Genomic DNA, 17,158 nt, shown 5'->3' with positions numbered 1-17,158 from the left:
TTCGCCGATACGCGACCGGTGTCTCAAGTCTCGCGTCTAACACCGGCTTCTAGTCTTGCGAGCCAACGTGTGGCAGACTCCGGCATCGTCTGCTATGCGGAGCTCAAGTTCGTCTGCTTCTGCACAGGGGTTGCGATGAAGCCAGAACGCCAAACTTTTATTGGATGATAAAAAAAAAATATAATGGGTAGACTTTAAGGCACTTAGAATTAAGGTCTACCCACGATCCTTTCAATCAAAACCAATCAGAGCTCGGCTTTGTTCTGATGACACCGCAACTCCTGCGCAAGAAGGAGACAACTCGCTCTCCGCGTTCTAGTACCGTCTATAGAGAATTTCAAACATGGTGCCGCGACTGGTGCCCCATGTGTGCAAGCACGTGGAGCGCGCGCCTGAGCGTAGCTTTGGCAAGGTCGCTTTTGCACAGACTCGTCCGCACGAGCGCAGACGTGGCGGCGGCCTGAACCCCCTTCGCAATCGACCACTGTTCTCTGCAACGCCCGTAAGAAGCAGCCACAAAAGCAGCGCGTCGGAGTTCGTTACCGCCCCTGTGTCTGTCTGCTGTTCCTCCCCCATCTAAAAACGTAGGGGGGTGATTTCAGATAAGATCGACCAAAGGGTGGCTGGTCGACATTTTTAAATCAACTGATGTTTTTATATGACATTGTCTAGTGTCTGGTATAAACGAATCCACACTTAGTTTTGACCAGAAAAAAAATTTGGAGACAAGAAAAATCGTAAGGCAGGGAGAGGTGGACAGTTGCAATAACGCGCACTGATGGAGGGGGCAAGTTTGAAAGTAAATTATTAAAACAATAAAATTAGGAGAATTTTAAAACTTTTTACAAACAAACTATGGGTACAACTTGCTTGTAATATAAAGTAATAATATTTATTAAAAATTTATTTAGTTTTCTAAAAATTGCCAAACATGCCTGCTCGAACGACAAATGACAAACTTTGGAAATCTGTATCTCATGAAATAATTTAATCATTATTACATAACTTGCAGACATTATTTTACTAATATATGGCTATTATTGAAAAAATAAATAAGGTATCTGAGTGACACAATAGTTACAATATATTTAGGCAAACATGGGAAAAAAATCAAACAAAGAAAAATTCCAATGCGAATAAAAAAAAAACACCACCTTCGATTTTTTTTAAATTTGGGTACCCTGTTATACTCTATTTCGGCATTCATTTCTATTAAAAACATGTTGCATCATTGCACTGTGAAAGAAGAAACAACTCCCCAAAGTAGGGTCCTTTTTCAAAGCCTACACTTAGCAGTGTCCTATACAAGAAGTGACTCTGAGTTCCAGTTTCATGAAACTTGCACAAATCTTTTATATACATTTATTCAGATGAGGTCATTGATAAAAAGAGCGATCGGTCACACAGTAAAAGGGAGGAGAAACTATATACAGCATTTTACATAAGCGTACAAAGTGGTATCATATTAGAGACTAATGATTTGAGAAAAGATGATGCAGTGTGAAGTTGTACCTTCCGGTATATTTTACATCTAGAGTAAAATAAAGAACTTTACTTCCACGCACAAAAACAAAGATATAATAGTAAGATATTTAGGTTGGCTGTGTATTTACGATTACAAACAATTTCAGGTGACGGATGCCATAGTGCCTAACTGGAGCAGCTTCGATGCTCTCGGTGTATGAATGAATCGTGGCAAGCCGATATATTTTATCCTGCTCGAGGATAACATTTTGGGATTTTTTTTATAGTGATCAGATAAAAATTATTAGTAACCACCAACAAAAACAGTAGGTTAAATACCCCGTGAAGAAAAATGTGATAAATAAGATGTCCCTGCATTCAAAATGAGCAGTCCTTGGGAAATCAAATTCGACACTTTACGCTAAGGTTTTCCTCGCTGTACCCATTTAATAAACTTGCTTCCAAGCAGATCCGACTGTCCGTGCTACATATACGTCACAGGTCCCTTCTGTTGATGACTTGCTGAGCCGCCACGCGTGCCAAGACTGAATGCCAGGGAAGGCGCGCACCGTCAGCCACTCTTCTTTTTTTTGTTCACGATACCGAACAACCTCATTTTCGTCCAGATATACAAGATGCACGCCTTTCAGTTTCTTTGATAGAACGCTCACCATTGTCCTGGCCGTCTGAATTGCGCTTACTGAACGTTCTCTCAGGTTGTTCAGCGTGGCCTGGTGCTTCACGAGTCCGCCAACTCCGTCACATGCATTTTTCCCATGTCCAGATGCAGAAAATAACCACTGGGCTTGTGGGCAATCGTCCTTTGCAAATTGGTGAAGCTGGTAGCGATTCTTGAAATGACTGGCGGCGCCGTCACTTACGTACGTCACGTACGAGTATACCGCAACGTTGTCTTCAACCCACTCCTTCACTTTTTCTAGAGCCAAGCAAGCGTGAGCGGCGTCGTGACACAGGTCCTCACTGATGATGGCAAAGCTGTTTGTAGATTTTCTTGTCGTCACTACACATATAAATATCGAAACTTGTTTTTTTTTTCCAGTGATATGCTTGCACTTCGTCAGGAAGCACGATGGTCCAGTTTTCAGCAAAGTCAAAATGAAAGACAATGCTCCCGCGTTGCATGCACTGTTTTTCATCGTAGATCGCATTACCTTGCGTTTGCCGGATATGGTTGTGAAGTACCCAACTTCCAACCGTCACTTGGATGACTTTTAGGAAAGTCTCAGGTTCCAAAGTTTTTTTCACAAGGTCGCCGGACTCCCATGTTGCAAGCACAATCTCTTCATCCTCCGGGATATCAAGTTTCTGGAGTGCAAGAAACTGGCCTTTTGGGCAGTGATCACAGTCTCCTTGAAGGCACAGTTCTGTTGCTGGGTCGCACAGAAATGCCGAGTTCATTTCACCAGTGTTGAATGTTGAGCCTGTAACGTTCTCTAGAGCGGCAATACAAAGATAATAATTGGCGCAGCGCACACAAACGCACACTTCCTGGTGTGGAATACATTGGACCCATCTAGGGCGCAACGAATAAAATTTCGTTAGCCCAACGCCGGAATCGGGATGCTTGTTTTGTATATACGGAAGGCCTCTCGTATCGAGCGTGTCATGAAGCGCTTTGGCACGAACGTTTTCTCTCCGTTGTGCATGACAGAGATGACGTCCTTCTGGTTGGGACTTTGGCGCGAACATTGTAGCTCGTCTTTCGTGAAGTACTCTAGGGCAGCAGACAGGTTCTCAGGGCTCACCTTGCACCTCGTGTAAGGATCCGGCTCATACCACACGCCATGCTTTTTCTTGAGTTTTCGGGATTTACTGATGAGGTACATTGAGGCCTGTGGAATCATCTTTTGAACCTCATTCTTCGTCAGTGTTGACGGCAGGAGTGTAAGCAGTTGACAACGTTCCCGGAGAGAGGTGGCGGTTTCAAAGGCCTGCCGAAAGTTGTCCACCCACTCAGTGCATGTGGAGCATGTTGGTTCGGACGACCCCGATGGTGCGTCCCTGTCGTACGCAATACGTAGCCTTGAGCGTATATTCTTGACAGCAACCTGCTCCAGTTCTGTCTGCTTTCTCTTGACATAGACAGGCCTGTCCCGACTTCTTACGACGCTTGGTTGTCTCAGCGGCGACACATCTGTAGGTAGTATGCTGCGATTTAGATCTTCAATTGCTTCTTCAGCTGGCACAAATATGTCAGGGCACTGCTCTGAGCTTCGCATCGAGATCTCCTTAGTGATGTGCATGAAGCAATGGTAGCACAGGTAGTCCGTCGCACTCACTTTGGTGGAACAGTCAGGCGGAAGAATTTGCTTCAACGAGTTTAGGTCCAACTCGCCAACACTTCGAAAATTCCGCTGCTTTGGTATAGTCTTTTTGTGTTTGCAAAAGTAATCTGCACAAAACACTCGTTCGGAGCTCCAGGACGTCTTCATAATGTATACATAAATAATAGAAATTAAACCCCAACTGATGGCATATAATTGCCAAGTGAAAGAACTACTGGGTGCACAAGTGACAAGTCCGAGGCTGAGGAGCTCACTCACTGCAAACGTACATTTGATAAGAAAGGTCACAACTGAGGCTGTCGGCAAAGCTTGATCCACGTCAAAGGAAGAAAGAGGGAAAGTCTCCAGACCAAAAATTTTGTCAGCGGCCTTCGAAAACCCCGGTTCGCGAGGGGTTGGCGGTGGGGTTACGTTGATGGTCACTCGGATTAGCCCTTGCTGTGCTGAGCTACCGCCTGCAGTGCCTTATCGCCGGCTGGTGTCAACAACGAGAACACAGACACCCTGTCTACACCAAAACTACAAGCGTTCACCGCACACGCGTCGCCGCCGCTTTTAAGCTTTTATGAAATTGCTTTCTTTTGCCGCGGAGAACCGCCTTATCTTAACTACGCGCCTGAAATCCTTCCAGGCGGGCGTACACAATATCAAGCGTTTCGAGAAATTCCCGTGGAGTAGAACTATGGGAAAATTCGGAGCCCGCGATGTCGATATCGTCGCCGTTGTGTTAGTACGCCGTCGCGTACTGCAGTCCCCCGTTGGGGGAGGGGGGGGGGGGGGCGGTCTTACTACGATAACATAGCGACAGCGTTTACTCTCTATGTATTTACGCGAGGCTCGAGTATTTGGGGATAATGCTGCCGGTTGGTGTGCCCCTTTGTGCCTGATATTATCGCCCGTGACGCCAGCGAGTGAGATGGCGACAGGCATGACTGCTCAGTAAACAGGCGTCGGCGGCCATGTTTTGCTGGTTGAAGCGAACCCCCTTGTCCTTGACAGCGAGCGGGGAAATGCGAAAAAAAGATTGTATCGGCCGTTTTGCCAGAACTAGCGACGAGTGTCGTCTGCGGTTTCCGGCAACTATTTTGCCATAATCGTGAGCTTAGCGAGGAAATGATTTTTGCTAGCCACAGAACACTACCACGCAGAAAGGGAATGCTTGAACATGTTTTTGTTCTGGATATATATCAGGGATATATATGAGAGAGAGAGAGAGAGAGAGATGAAGGTAGAGCGGAAGAGGGAATAGCATATAGTGTCGCAGGAGAATAAAGTAAACAAAGTTCCTAGTGGCCGATGGCTGCATGATCTTTTCTCGGATCACTAGTCCGTAATATGATACCTCTTTGTACACAGTAGTTTCTCCTTAATTTAAGTGTGTGAACGATTTCTTTAGTTATCATTGGCCTCATCTGAATAAAAATATATAAAAGATGTGTGTTGGTTTCATGAAACTGGAACTCAGAGTCAGTTCTTGTATAAAACACTGCTAAGTGTAGGCTTTGAAAAAGGACCCTACTTTGGGGAGTTGTATCTTCTTTCTCAATAAAATGATGCAACATGTTTTAATGGAAATGAATGCCGAAGTAGAGTATAACAGGTTACCTAAATTTAAAAAAAATCGAGGGTGGTGTTCTTTTTTTATTCGCATCGGAATTTTTCTTTGTTTGATTTTTTTTCCATGTTTGACTAAATATATCCTAACTATTGTATCACACAGATACCTTAGTCATTTTTGAAATATTAGCTATATATTAGTAGAATAATATCTGCAAATTATATCATAATGATTAAATTATTTCATGAGATACAGACCTCCAAAGTTTGCCATTTGTCGTTCGAGCAGGCATGTTTGTAAATTTTTAGAAAAATAAATAAATTTTAAATAAATATGATTACTTTATATTACAAGCAAGCTATACCCATAGTTTGCGCCTAAAACGTATTAGAGTTCTCCTAATGTTATCGCTTTAGTTATTCACTCTCAAACGGGCCCCCTCCATCAGTGCGCGTTAATGCAACTGTCCACCACCTCATGCCTTACGATTTTTCCTGTCCCCAAGTATTTTTTCTAGTCAAAACTAAGTTTAGATTCGTTCATACCAGACACTAGACAATAACATATAAAAACATCAGTTGATTTGAAAATGTCGACTAGCCATCCTTTGGTCGATCTTATCTGAAATCACCCAGGGACAAATGCCAGGAAGACGCGACCTTGAAAGCAGCGTTCTAGCGTTCCGTGATGTACGAGCTACGGTCTAATGGAAGCGTATGTCAGCGTGTGTCGATGTGTGGTAAAATGAGATCGAAAGGCCTAAAAAAAAACCAAAAAGAGAACGAAAAAAAACATATATAAAGTTTTTTAGAGCGCAGCTCTTAGGGGCCCGTTTCCGGCTTGAGCGGCGTCGGCGTAACCGCGGGGTCACGTGACCCCCCGGGTCACATGACCCCCCTCCCCCGAAGTCCCGTGACCCCCCTCCCCCAAAGTAACGTGACCCCCTCCCCCCGAGATCAGGTGACCCCACACCGCCCCCCCCCCCCCCCCGGAGAAGATTGAATAATGAGGGGTAGGAGAAGGAGAAGGAGGAGGAAGGATATACCTTCCCCTCCTCCTCCTCAAGAGCTGGGCTCTAATCCGGCGTTACAGGGAGTTGTAAATGGCTGTGACTTTTTTAAACTTTTCTGTTCTCTTTTTTTTGGTTTTTTTGTATGGCATTAGCGTTATGACGCGCGATAAAAATGCGACCTAAAATAGTCGCCTTGGTTGGCCAGATGCATCGCGAAACTTGGGAGCTACTTGCCTTTCGAAGTGAGACGGCGGGACGCACCTGACCAAATTTACGCGATCCGAGCGTCCCATTGTCTCCAGTCAAATTGCTCGCAAGCACTTAGCTGTGTAGGTATCTTCTCAGTATTGAAAGCATGGTCTTGCACACGAAGGTTACAAACTTCACAGAGCGGAGGGGGTGCTGGAACCGACATCTTTATTCAGCATCAACACGCGCACATGAACAAATCAAGCCAGATCAAGCAAAATAGATGACGTAGGATGCTAGACGTAGGCCGGTCCCGCTACGAAAACAAGCACCTGCGCCGCGCTTGCAAAGGAGCGTTCTTGCGACAGTTGTTTTCCTGCAAACTAGGTTGGTTGAAATCTTTCTCTAAGCACCTTGGTGAACGCAGAGCGACTCGCACTCATAAAATTAATCGAGTTCAAACGCCGGCAGCAACCTTTGTTATCGTTTGAAAGCGAACCGTTTGAAAGTGGATCTTGGGATATTTCCGAAAACAATAATGACTCTGTCCAGACTATTTCCTTTTCAGACATATAAATATTGTGAATAAAATAATTTTGCGGCACAGAGAAACTATTTTACGACGGACATTTCACACGTCAATCATCTCTCCAAACAAATGAGAGCTCAAAAACGGTGCTTTCCTAGCTAAGCATCTTTCGTTATGACCGGGCCCGAGAGCGGGGCTATCCCCCCCCCCCCCCCCGCTTTAAGTTGCGGCTAACGGCCTAAATATCGCAAAAAAAAAAAAAAAAAACATTCTTTATGATACAATTTACAAAACTATTTTTTGTCCCAATTAGGTCTTTCAAAAATGCCCCTCTTTTCCTTTTAGTGTCCCTTTAAGCTGCGAGTGAATACAGTTGATATAAAAGCCGCCTTGTCAGCCTACTTCTTTGTTGAAGACACAAACATCTACTGAATGCGACCGAGAAAACAGTAAACAGACATCGACGTGAAGAGTAAAACAGATGAAGATGAAAGGTTTGCCAGAGGTCAGTCCTTTTGTGAATTCGGGATATAACGACATAAAATGTTTGTAATATTACACCTTACAATTGTGCACACAAAGGGACTGTGGACAGAAAACTATTCATAGGCGAATTGACGGATACGCAACCCGTTCCTACAAAAAGAGGTGAGCAGCGCCTTGCTGAATGCAAAAAGAAAAGAACGCACACAAATTTAAAGCAGTTTTACAGCGAAGCTGTTTATGACTAGAATTCCGAGAATGTTTCATCTGCATCAACAAAAGCTCCGGTTCCGAATTTCGCGCGACGCGGGGACGCGCATGTCTAGTTTATTCCGGCTCCTCGGGGTGGCGATACTCGATCACGCGAATGTATATAAAAAACTAGAAAGTCAAGTTGCCGTTTTCCATTTTCAATTTCACTTTTCTTCACTCGTCGTAAAAAGTTACTGGATGTCGAAAAGTAGCGCCATTGCCTTCCCACCTGCTGGCCGGACAAGAACAAATACCGACATACAAACGACGAAACCTTGCAAGGCGATTGGCTCATCGCTGTCGGTTGCCATGGCGATCGCCATTTTGGATCCTTTCAAAGCTTCGAAGCTTCGAAAGGGTTATTAAAACCAGTCGCACCAAGATCGCTATGGAACATCATCGTACTGAAAGCCTTCCTCGGCCAATATAGCGTCTTTAGCATTGTGCATGCAATAAACTTATCACTCATGCTTATTCCTCTAGATCTCCTACAATTACGTTGCTCTTCTTGCGTGTTCCAAGACAGTAAAATTATTTTTCAATGTCTCCGAATGCTGACATTGTGTGTGATGGCGGTACAAAGATGTACGGCATTACACCATTTTTTTCCCCACCATCAAACGTCTTGTAATCGATTGAGAACGTGGTTTACTGCCCACTTTGTACCATTTCTGCCCCCACACTGCCTTGTTGTCAGTAGGCGCTGTCGGTTAAAAAAAAAACAAAAAACGATAAGAACGAAATTTAAAAATTAAAAAAAAAATTTTCGCAAAACGCTGTTTTTTTTGTTTTTTTTTTTACACGATACTTAGTGGGTCAGTACGCGATGCCTATCGGTGTGTTGAGTCATTTTTGAGGCAAATCATCGACCATGAGAAAATCACAGGAGTATCCGTATAATTAAGGACATACAAATATCTAACGTTGGAAGAAGAGAACAATGTAAATTGCAGTTTTAAGAAAGAAAAAAGCTAGACCCGCAAATTTTCTGCTATGCTTTCAGTTTGAAAAAGCAACTAGCGATTGCACAATTTGCGAGAATCAACCAAGCCGGCACTTTACTCGAAATGATGGCTTTCAATCCGATATTTGCTTAGGCGTACAGTCATCCTTTCCCGTTGCGCCAGGCGAAACGGACCAGACAGAGCGCTGTTCGTGCAACGGTTCTGCTCGGTTCTTCCCCAGGCAGCGGTGTTTCACGTGGATTGCAGCCAGAGCGAGCCCAGCCCAAGAGATGGTGGGACTGAACGGAACGCCCTCCCTCTTCCGCAGGTACTTCAGCGGTGCGGGCAAAGGCCAGTACGGAAGGCCCTCCTCCTGTTCGGAACAGGACAAGGCGGACACCGACGACACCGGTAAGCGCCTCTGCCAGCAGCTGTTCGATGAATCCCGAATGGACGTGTCCACGGAGGGGAAAGCACGCTGCTCCAGTTTTTCCATCAGGATTACTGGGACGACGGTGGCTCGCTTGCGAAGAATGTCGTCATTGGGGAATGCATTTTAATTGATTTCGTTCAAACTGTTGGTTTTACCCCCACCGCTAAACTAGTGACAATTATCTGTGATTTTATAATTTAGTAATTGGGGATTGGACAGGTAATTTTCTGAGTTTTCTTAAAATATTATGGACGTTACTCCCGCCATTAAAGTAGAGCAAACTGTTTGCAATTTATGATTTTAGGAAACGAAATTTAGCGGCACCATTTTCATTTTGGCAAGAGTGTACCGAGTTCTTACACTGGGGTCGGTAAAGGGTCAATAAAAACTATTTTCGTACGATATTTACCTGGCGAATGAGTCATACTTTCTGACTCGTCGCAGCTACAGATGGAGATCGGAGTCTCGACGAATTCCCAGCATGCTCCTCCGTTACATTCTTTCGCCACTTGCTGACTTGTACGTAACGCATCACAAGTGACGCGTAACTTATAGTTCTTGTTTTTTTGTTTTTTGCTTTGTAACAAAGGAACGACCTAGTACTTTTTTAAGGGAAGGAACGAGTAGCAAGTTTCCTTAATTCTTTATTAAGTAAAGAGGAACATTACTTTGTCACTTCTGGATGGTAACGTGTACAAGCAACCAACCTAGTTCTCATCCGAGCTGGCGCCTGTAAGTTGCAACGGGAAAACGCTAGAGAGGCCGAGAAAATAGGTGCGCTAGGTATGCCAGTAGAGCTACACAAATCTCCGAATGAATACGTCAAAAATATATTAATGAAGACAAAAATGGGAAGCGGCTACTGCTTCATAAAAAAAACACATTCCGAGTAACGCTTAAATAACGTATTACTTTACAGCTGACATAATACGTTCTTTTTTAGTCGCATTAACGAGTAGCGTACTCAGTCAATATTTAAATGAGTAATGAGTAAGGGTATTTAGCCACTCTATTTCAGTAATGTGTACACACCTGGCCATTTGTAAGGCATCACAAACCTTCTGGTGTGAACTGATTCCCTAGAGTTAAGTAGAGAATATCAATATAAATATCATCATTCCCTTTGGTCGAGCAAGCGTTCACTAACAACAACGACCCTTATTGTCCAGACTCGCAGTTCTCGGCGTACAGCAACAATTCATCTCCGACGTTGAGCCACGAGGCCCACGACTCGCCGTCCCAAGACTCTAACCAGTCCGGCGTTCCTGGCGCCCTCGGACCTCAGCAGCAGCAGCAACAGCAGCAGCAGCAGCAACAACAACAGCAACAACAGCAGCAGCAGCAACAGCAGCAGCAGCCCAGCGCCGCCGACGTGTTCAACATGAAGATGGCCAGCGTGAAGAAGACCTCGGCCCAGATCACCAAGCAGCTAGTCCAGGAGACGCTCATGGACGAAGGTGCGTCTTCAAAGACTTGTTTCAACACGAATACACACTTTGGGCAGCGGAAAGGATTGCTGGGAACGTCCGCTGTAGAACCGACTGTAGCTGACGACCGATGTGATATTGGAGTCAGCAGGGGCAGGTTAGAAGGCGTGGGCATGGAAGCAGCCTACCCCTGTTGCAGGTCAGAAGAAGCAGTTCTCACGTGAAGCCTTTCACCCATTTCCCCTAGCAGGGCAAACGCCGGAGACGGTGCGAGTACCCCTTCGGGTCATCTCGCCTCCTTTATCGCGTTCGCCCTGCTAAATGAAAAAAGTGGACGGCTTTGCGTGAAAAACTTATCATGCTTTTCTTAAACTGAATTGGGGGCTCTTTGTCTCTACCAGACAATAGGATAAAAAAATAGCCACATCAAATACTGGGTGCGTTTGTTGTCCAGTCTAAATAGATTAGTATGCTATTACTATTCACGAGAGTCAACGTACAACAAAACAAGACGCTGGAAGCAATTCACCATATCAATATTGGTTCCGGGTTTGATTGAAGAGAGGCAGAATCTCGGCGTCCCACCATAGACCAAAAATGGCAAATATAGCTGTGATCGCGTGAACTCACAGAGTTCAGACGCTGTGCAGGGGCGCCCCATTTGCTGCCACGAGAGCAGACCTGCAATTGAGGAACTCGACTGCGGTCTTACGAACGCCAGACAAAGGCTTGCTCACTCGCAAATTAAAAGGCCTTTATGTCCACCATTCTTGTTTTGAGTTCTTCCACGTCCTTATCGGCTGACTCATCGGCTGACTCCAGGACGTCATTGGCGTCGCAGCTACGTGCTGCGTCTCTTCAACCTGTAAGGGACTGCGCTCAGACGCACTAGAAAGAGCACTGGAATTCCGACGGCCTTGCGCTACGACCGCGCGCGTCCTCGGAGTGTGCGTGAGTGCTGGGTCATTATTGACGACGCCAGGCTCCGGCAGAGTTTCTGGTTTGACGTCGAGGTTGTGTCATGATATCTCACAAAAAAAGAGGAGGTACTATAGACTCTATATGCATCACCTTCATCGCGCCGCCGTCTTTATCTACTAGGCTGTAGAGCACGTTCTGGGCACGCGCAGTAGACCTCTCTTGGGGAATATCAGACATCACGCATGCGTTCGCAGCCCCATGACTCGGCAGTTTTCGCCTGGGTAATAACCGCTGGGATGTGCATAAGGTTAGGAGCACGTTTTTATGCTGGTTTTGGCTGAGATATACCATAAAGGTGTGTGAGCACTAGCGGATATTTCCCCAAATTATTTTTTTCGATATTTTGTTTCCTTGTCACATGATATGTTTGGCTACTGAATAAAGGCAGCGCGTTTCCTTACCAAAGGAAAAGAATGTAAGATTGAGGGATTCCATGCACGGGCATTTTTGTTTTAGTTGAAAATACTACTCGTTTCTTTTAAAAGGGATTGCTAGCTTGCCCGTATGTGCCATGCCAAATAATAATTGAGTGGCAACCATCCTCAACTTCACATACCATGAAACGGGTTTTAGTATGTTGTAGGGTCCTACATTTTTTACTGGGTAGTAATTTTTATATTCTATTGTCCCTACGCTGATCCACGAGTACGGGCAGCAAAGTAGCCTGCCCATTTCCGCGGCTCAAAATTTAAGCAAAACTTATAAAATCTAATTTTTTCGGCGTAAGTATGATTTATATGGCTGTAATTAAATCAGTTTATTGCATAAATCTTATTTTTATACTTTTATCTTTAAAATTATGCATTTGGGCGTTAATTTAATGTCTTTTTTGCTTTTGCACTTCCTGTTCGGTGGAATTTTCGATTTGGATGTTCAAAATTGATGGATGTCGACGATTTCTTTTTGGTGCTGCCTATACAATCATACGCAAGAAACGGGCTCCATCGCCTGAGAAGCTAATGAAGCCCTCGCGTATAGAGAAGTCACCTAATATTTGGGAATGAAGGCTGTGTGTCGACGGAATCGAATTCTTTAATGACGGACAAAACGTTAGCACCGTCGGATTTCTCCCTTTGCATACAAGTACGATCCTTCAGCGTTGCGAGGGATTTATGACGCAATTGATGGCAACAGTGAAAGCCTTTATGACATTTACTAGACAGTGTTGTCACAGCGCTGGTTTTTCTGATGTTCAGCTATATAAAACGATGCCGAGATTTTATTTCTCTTGGGTGAGAAATCTCCGAAAACACCTTTTTCTACATAAAAACAAACATAAGTAAGAAAAACAACTTATTCGTGTGAAATTACATGAAAACGCATTTAATGACTATTGGAGAAATACTTTACAATGCATTAAAATACCTCAGCTTATAGTGCATTCAAAAGTTTTAGAACAAAAAGTGACAGCTTCAAGAAGTCATTGATGTACCATGGCTGCAGGAAATCAAAGGTAAAAGGCACTCAGAAGGGCAAACAAAACTTGGGCTTGTGTGGGTAGGAGCAAACATTTCATTTTGATCCTACGGATGATGTCGGCATACGCAGAATGTGTTTCCGGAGCACGCTTTAGAGCTTATGGCGGACTTTGCAGTTGTCTATTTTTTTTTACTTGGCTATACGGATAGAAACTGAGGGAGAGGAGGAGATGAGAACACGCGGGGATGTCGGAGCACCGAACTCTGGCTAGAATTATTAGTGGGTAGAGGCAAAGCTAGTAGCCGTTGTCTCTAATTACCGTTCGAACACGAACGCCGGCGTCCTGTGTTCGGCGTTCGCGTTATCCACAGCCCCTTTGGCGCTGAAGCACTGTTTTAACCTTCACAGTCTTATAGGGGGCGCACAATTTTCTAAAAGAATGACTGTCATCTGGATGATCGTCGTAGAACAGCAGCACTACGAACGGTTTGGTCTGCGACGCCTAAGTAATTCTAATATTGTGAAAGGCGAGTGATACAGGATCCTTGCCTCCTACTTTCACGTTAGAGTGGTGGAAGCGAGCACTTTTATTCTGATGCCGATCATCCAGGAGCTAGGGGTGCCTGATTCTCACACCGAGCTACCACCATCGCGGCAAGTTGCAAATAAAAAAAAATATATATAAATAGACTAGTTTCGCGCTCCCTGTCGTTGAAACACCTCCCCATCTGCCCCACCTGCACCTCCGCCGCGCGTCTTTGGGATTTCTACACCACTGACGAAGCACAATTAATAAACTGAGTGCCTTCTTTAAATTTTTACCGATGTTTCTTTGCTCTCTTTTTGGTTTTGATTGTTAGCGCCGTGAAGGGACAGCTTTACCGGGGCGGCGAAAACGACGGGCATCTCAAAGCGTGCGGCAACTCTCTTTAAATTATGTAAAAGTTGATGGACGTATAGTATGACCAGAAATCACGTAACATCTGTCAAAAATCAGTTCAGATATCTTGCAGATGTTAGACGGTCCTGGTGGTCCCTGAAGCTATCGCTTATGTTGGGCTTGCTAGGACTTGTCAAGGGAGGCCATTAGCGAAGACAGAGTGATCTCTCTTTTTACCATTTTAGTATAGGCACAGGAAAACGGAAGAACACGCCTTTTTTTTAGACGCAACTGATATTACCAGCAAACATGGTCTTTTCCTTTCTTAAAGTGCAGTTGCAGATATAAAAACTGCAATTCTTCTTATATCATGGTTTGACTGGTAAAAGTATACGATTGCAATTTTAAAGAAAACGCTTCTAGCTCTTTATGAATTAGTTTTTCCTTGCAAACATGTGGTTGTTGCACTAGCATTTGAAAATTATCTACATATATGAAAATCTTACATATACTGAAAACGCTCCTTACCTCAGAGATGCCCCTATCACACTTTGCCAAGAAAATGCCCCCTAAAACAGTTGTCTTGCGCAAACCTATGCAAATCCCTCACCTCTGTTTATAAATGTCCTTTTCAAACGACACAATAGTTGACCTTAATACAAACACAAAAGAATGATGGACGAGTCGCAGTTCGGGCCACTTGACTTCCTAAAAGGGATCTCGTCACTTTTCTCAATGCGCCGTCTGACCGCAGTGGACAATTTGCAATTGAGAATAAAAGAAACGATATCCTCCATATCCACTGAGAATTTGCCGCTGTGGCGCAGCGCGCCTTCGGCTAAACGCTTGATGACCGACTCGAAGTTCCCTTCCAAGAACGGGTCCCAGAAGGCAAGCACAGCCAAGTCCCTGCTGAGGTAGTTCCCTAGTTCCCTCGGCCGACAGTTTCTCTGAGCCACAATGCCCTCAACGGGCAATCCACTTTGCGCGTTTTGGCGGTAAGAAATACACCTGGCCTTAGCTTCTTGGCTGACTGAATCCTCTTTGTCAAGCCAGACAGCTCCAGCTTTTGACAGAGGTCATTAGTCCCTTCCTTTATCTTGCTGAGCGAAACTTTCGTGACTGGCTGAATTTCTCGCGCATGTGTTGTTTGTCAGAAACGGCAGACAACACATGAGTTGCCTTTCAGGAACTCCCCCTCGGGTAATCTCGTCACGCACTGCGACAGATGCCCATGTGCTGCTTACCCGCAAGAGAAAAATACCAGAAAAAATGAATAATAAAACTGAACAGAATATTTTGGAAGCGTATAACATAAATACGAGGTGGAGATGAACTGCGCAAGTGCACCGTAACTGCCCCTATCTGATTAAGAGTTCGCCTTCCTGTGCCAAAAGCCCGACAATTTTTGTAAAAAAAACGAGTTGCAAGTAGCGCGCTGTGTCGTCTTGTTCTCTCTCCCTGTTTATGAGTGGCTCTGAAACACTACCACTATCCTCTTAGTACAATGGTAGAGTGTTGGGTTGTTGGCTCCATTCATGTCGGTGTGCCAGAAGTTTGTTCTTTCTCCTCAATGATACGCTCTTTCGAGCAGTTTGTCCCCTGAAGGACGTGTAATGTCGTAACGGCGTCCTTGGCGTTCGTGAGACCTTCCTCTAATATCGCAGACCTTAAACACATTGCAAAAACTTCGGTGTATATAAGATAAATTGAATTGCCTTTTTTCGTTTCTTTACGTTTAATTGCGCATTATGTGAGTACAAAAAAGAGCAGTCTAATGCGATAGAAAGTATACGAATCGCGTTGGATTCCGCACCTATCGTGTACAGCGTTGAACATTTCGCGACTAAGGCCAGTTAGCATTTACCCACAAGTGCCGCTGTCTTTTACAGTGATCAAAGTGTACTTAATTCATCTTGCTGTCCCGGCATCCCCGATGCAGGTCTTCGCGTCATCAAGGAGCTGGCGTCGCAGATCAAGTCGGAGGAAGCGACTGGCCCGCCCATGCACGGCGGGAGCAGCAGCAGCGGAGTGACGGACCTGTCCTCGCCGCAGCCGCCATCCGGATGCTCGTCCTCCTCGCGGCCCCGGGGCCGACCTCCCAGACTGGACCGGGGCGACTACGTGGGCACCTCGCGTCTCGTCCAGGGGGTCCCGCCCCCGCTGCAGAACGGCCACCACGAGCGCGGGCCCGGCAGCAACGGCCTGGACCACGGCGGTCTCCAGGCCAACGGCCTTGTGCCGCCGTCTGCGATGGACGACTCCGCCGATTCGGCCACCGAGAACAGCCTGAACGCGCTGCTCGCCCTCTCCCAGAAGAGCCTCATGAAGCAGGAGCCGGCCTCGCCCGCCGGCAACATGAAGATGGACTGAGCACCCCTCCCCGATGTCGTCCCCTCCTTCAGCGTGCCGTGTCGTCGTGTGTGTGTGTGTGAACGCCTCGTGGACGTGTGGACGCTCCCCCCAGCCCTCCCCGATCGGTCCTCGCGGTGTCAAACGACGTGTCCAAGCCGTCGCGCGCGGGGCCCGGGGTCGCTGTGCCGCCAGCGGCTCTTCGCGTGGGTTTCTGGCTGCTCCGACCGCCAGGAGACCCGGTCTTTGGGCATTACTTTGATGAGGAATGGGACGGCGTACCTGAAGAAAGGGCATTCGAGTTTAGTGTGGGTTAGGACGGATTTTGATGCGCTCTTGTCACTTCGGGAGGAACCATTTACTCCTGTAGGGTAGTAAACACTGCGCTGCCGCCACGATCGCGAAATGAGTCAGGTGTCCCGCAAGCGCGCATGTGGTCTCTTTTGTTGTCTGAGGTTCATAGTTTGTTCTTATTATCTACTCATTGGTACCACACTGCAGACCCAGTTGTCTCAACTCAACCATGATCATACGAACCAATACCATTTTCTTGCATCATACATGCAGACGACCTGTCAGTTTCAAAGTGGTGTAGACCACCGGTCGCAAAATCCTCCTGTACAAATTGGAAAAACAATCTAGCACCTAAATATTTCGAATGAACACAAAAGCACAAGAAAGCACCAAACGTCACGTTGAGGGCCTATATACAAACTGTTTCGAGTGCCCATCAGTCGCTACATTATTCCACATGCTATCCGAAACTGTCCGAGACAGCAAAAAGTATCACGGCATGAGAAGACATTCCCGATTATTGGGCAAACCAGACGCCTTCATTTGTTGCCTCGCACTTTCTTTTTCGTATCGTTGCTGTCATGCAGAGCGCAGCATCACTATTCTCGTATCAAAAAAAAAAAAAAAAGCGTGAA

The 17,158-nt window shown here is 45.6% G+C and overlaps 1 protein-coding gene across 1 annotated transcript in view; it reads left to right on the top strand.

Annotated features, from left to right (window-relative positions):
* LOC8027668 (NGFI-A-binding protein homolog) overlaps positions 1–16,250 on the top strand; it is a 267,104-nt gene extending 250,854 nt beyond the window's left edge. Inside the window, exons 9-12 of the mRNA XM_042294442.1 lie at positions 9,066–9,148; positions 10,340–10,431; positions 10,519–10,627; positions 15,820–16,250. Of these exons, the coding sequence (XP_042150376.1) occupies positions 9,066–9,148; positions 10,340–10,431; positions 10,519–10,627; positions 15,820–16,250 (715 nt within the window). The remainder of the gene's footprint in view (positions 1–9,065; positions 9,149–10,339; positions 10,432–10,518; positions 10,628–15,819) is intronic.
* Positions 16,251–17,158: the final 908 nt, after the last annotated feature.

Source organism: Ixodes scapularis, unplaced genomic scaffold (assembly GCF_016920785.2).
Source record: "Ixodes scapularis isolate PalLabHiFi unplaced genomic scaffold, ASM1692078v2 PGA_scaffold0__279_contigs__length_252992795, whole genome shotgun sequence".
Classification (NCBI taxonomy): domain Eukaryota; kingdom Metazoa; phylum Arthropoda; class Arachnida; order Ixodida; family Ixodidae; genus Ixodes; species Ixodes scapularis.
This window is presented reverse-complemented; position numbering and strand designations above follow the sequence as displayed.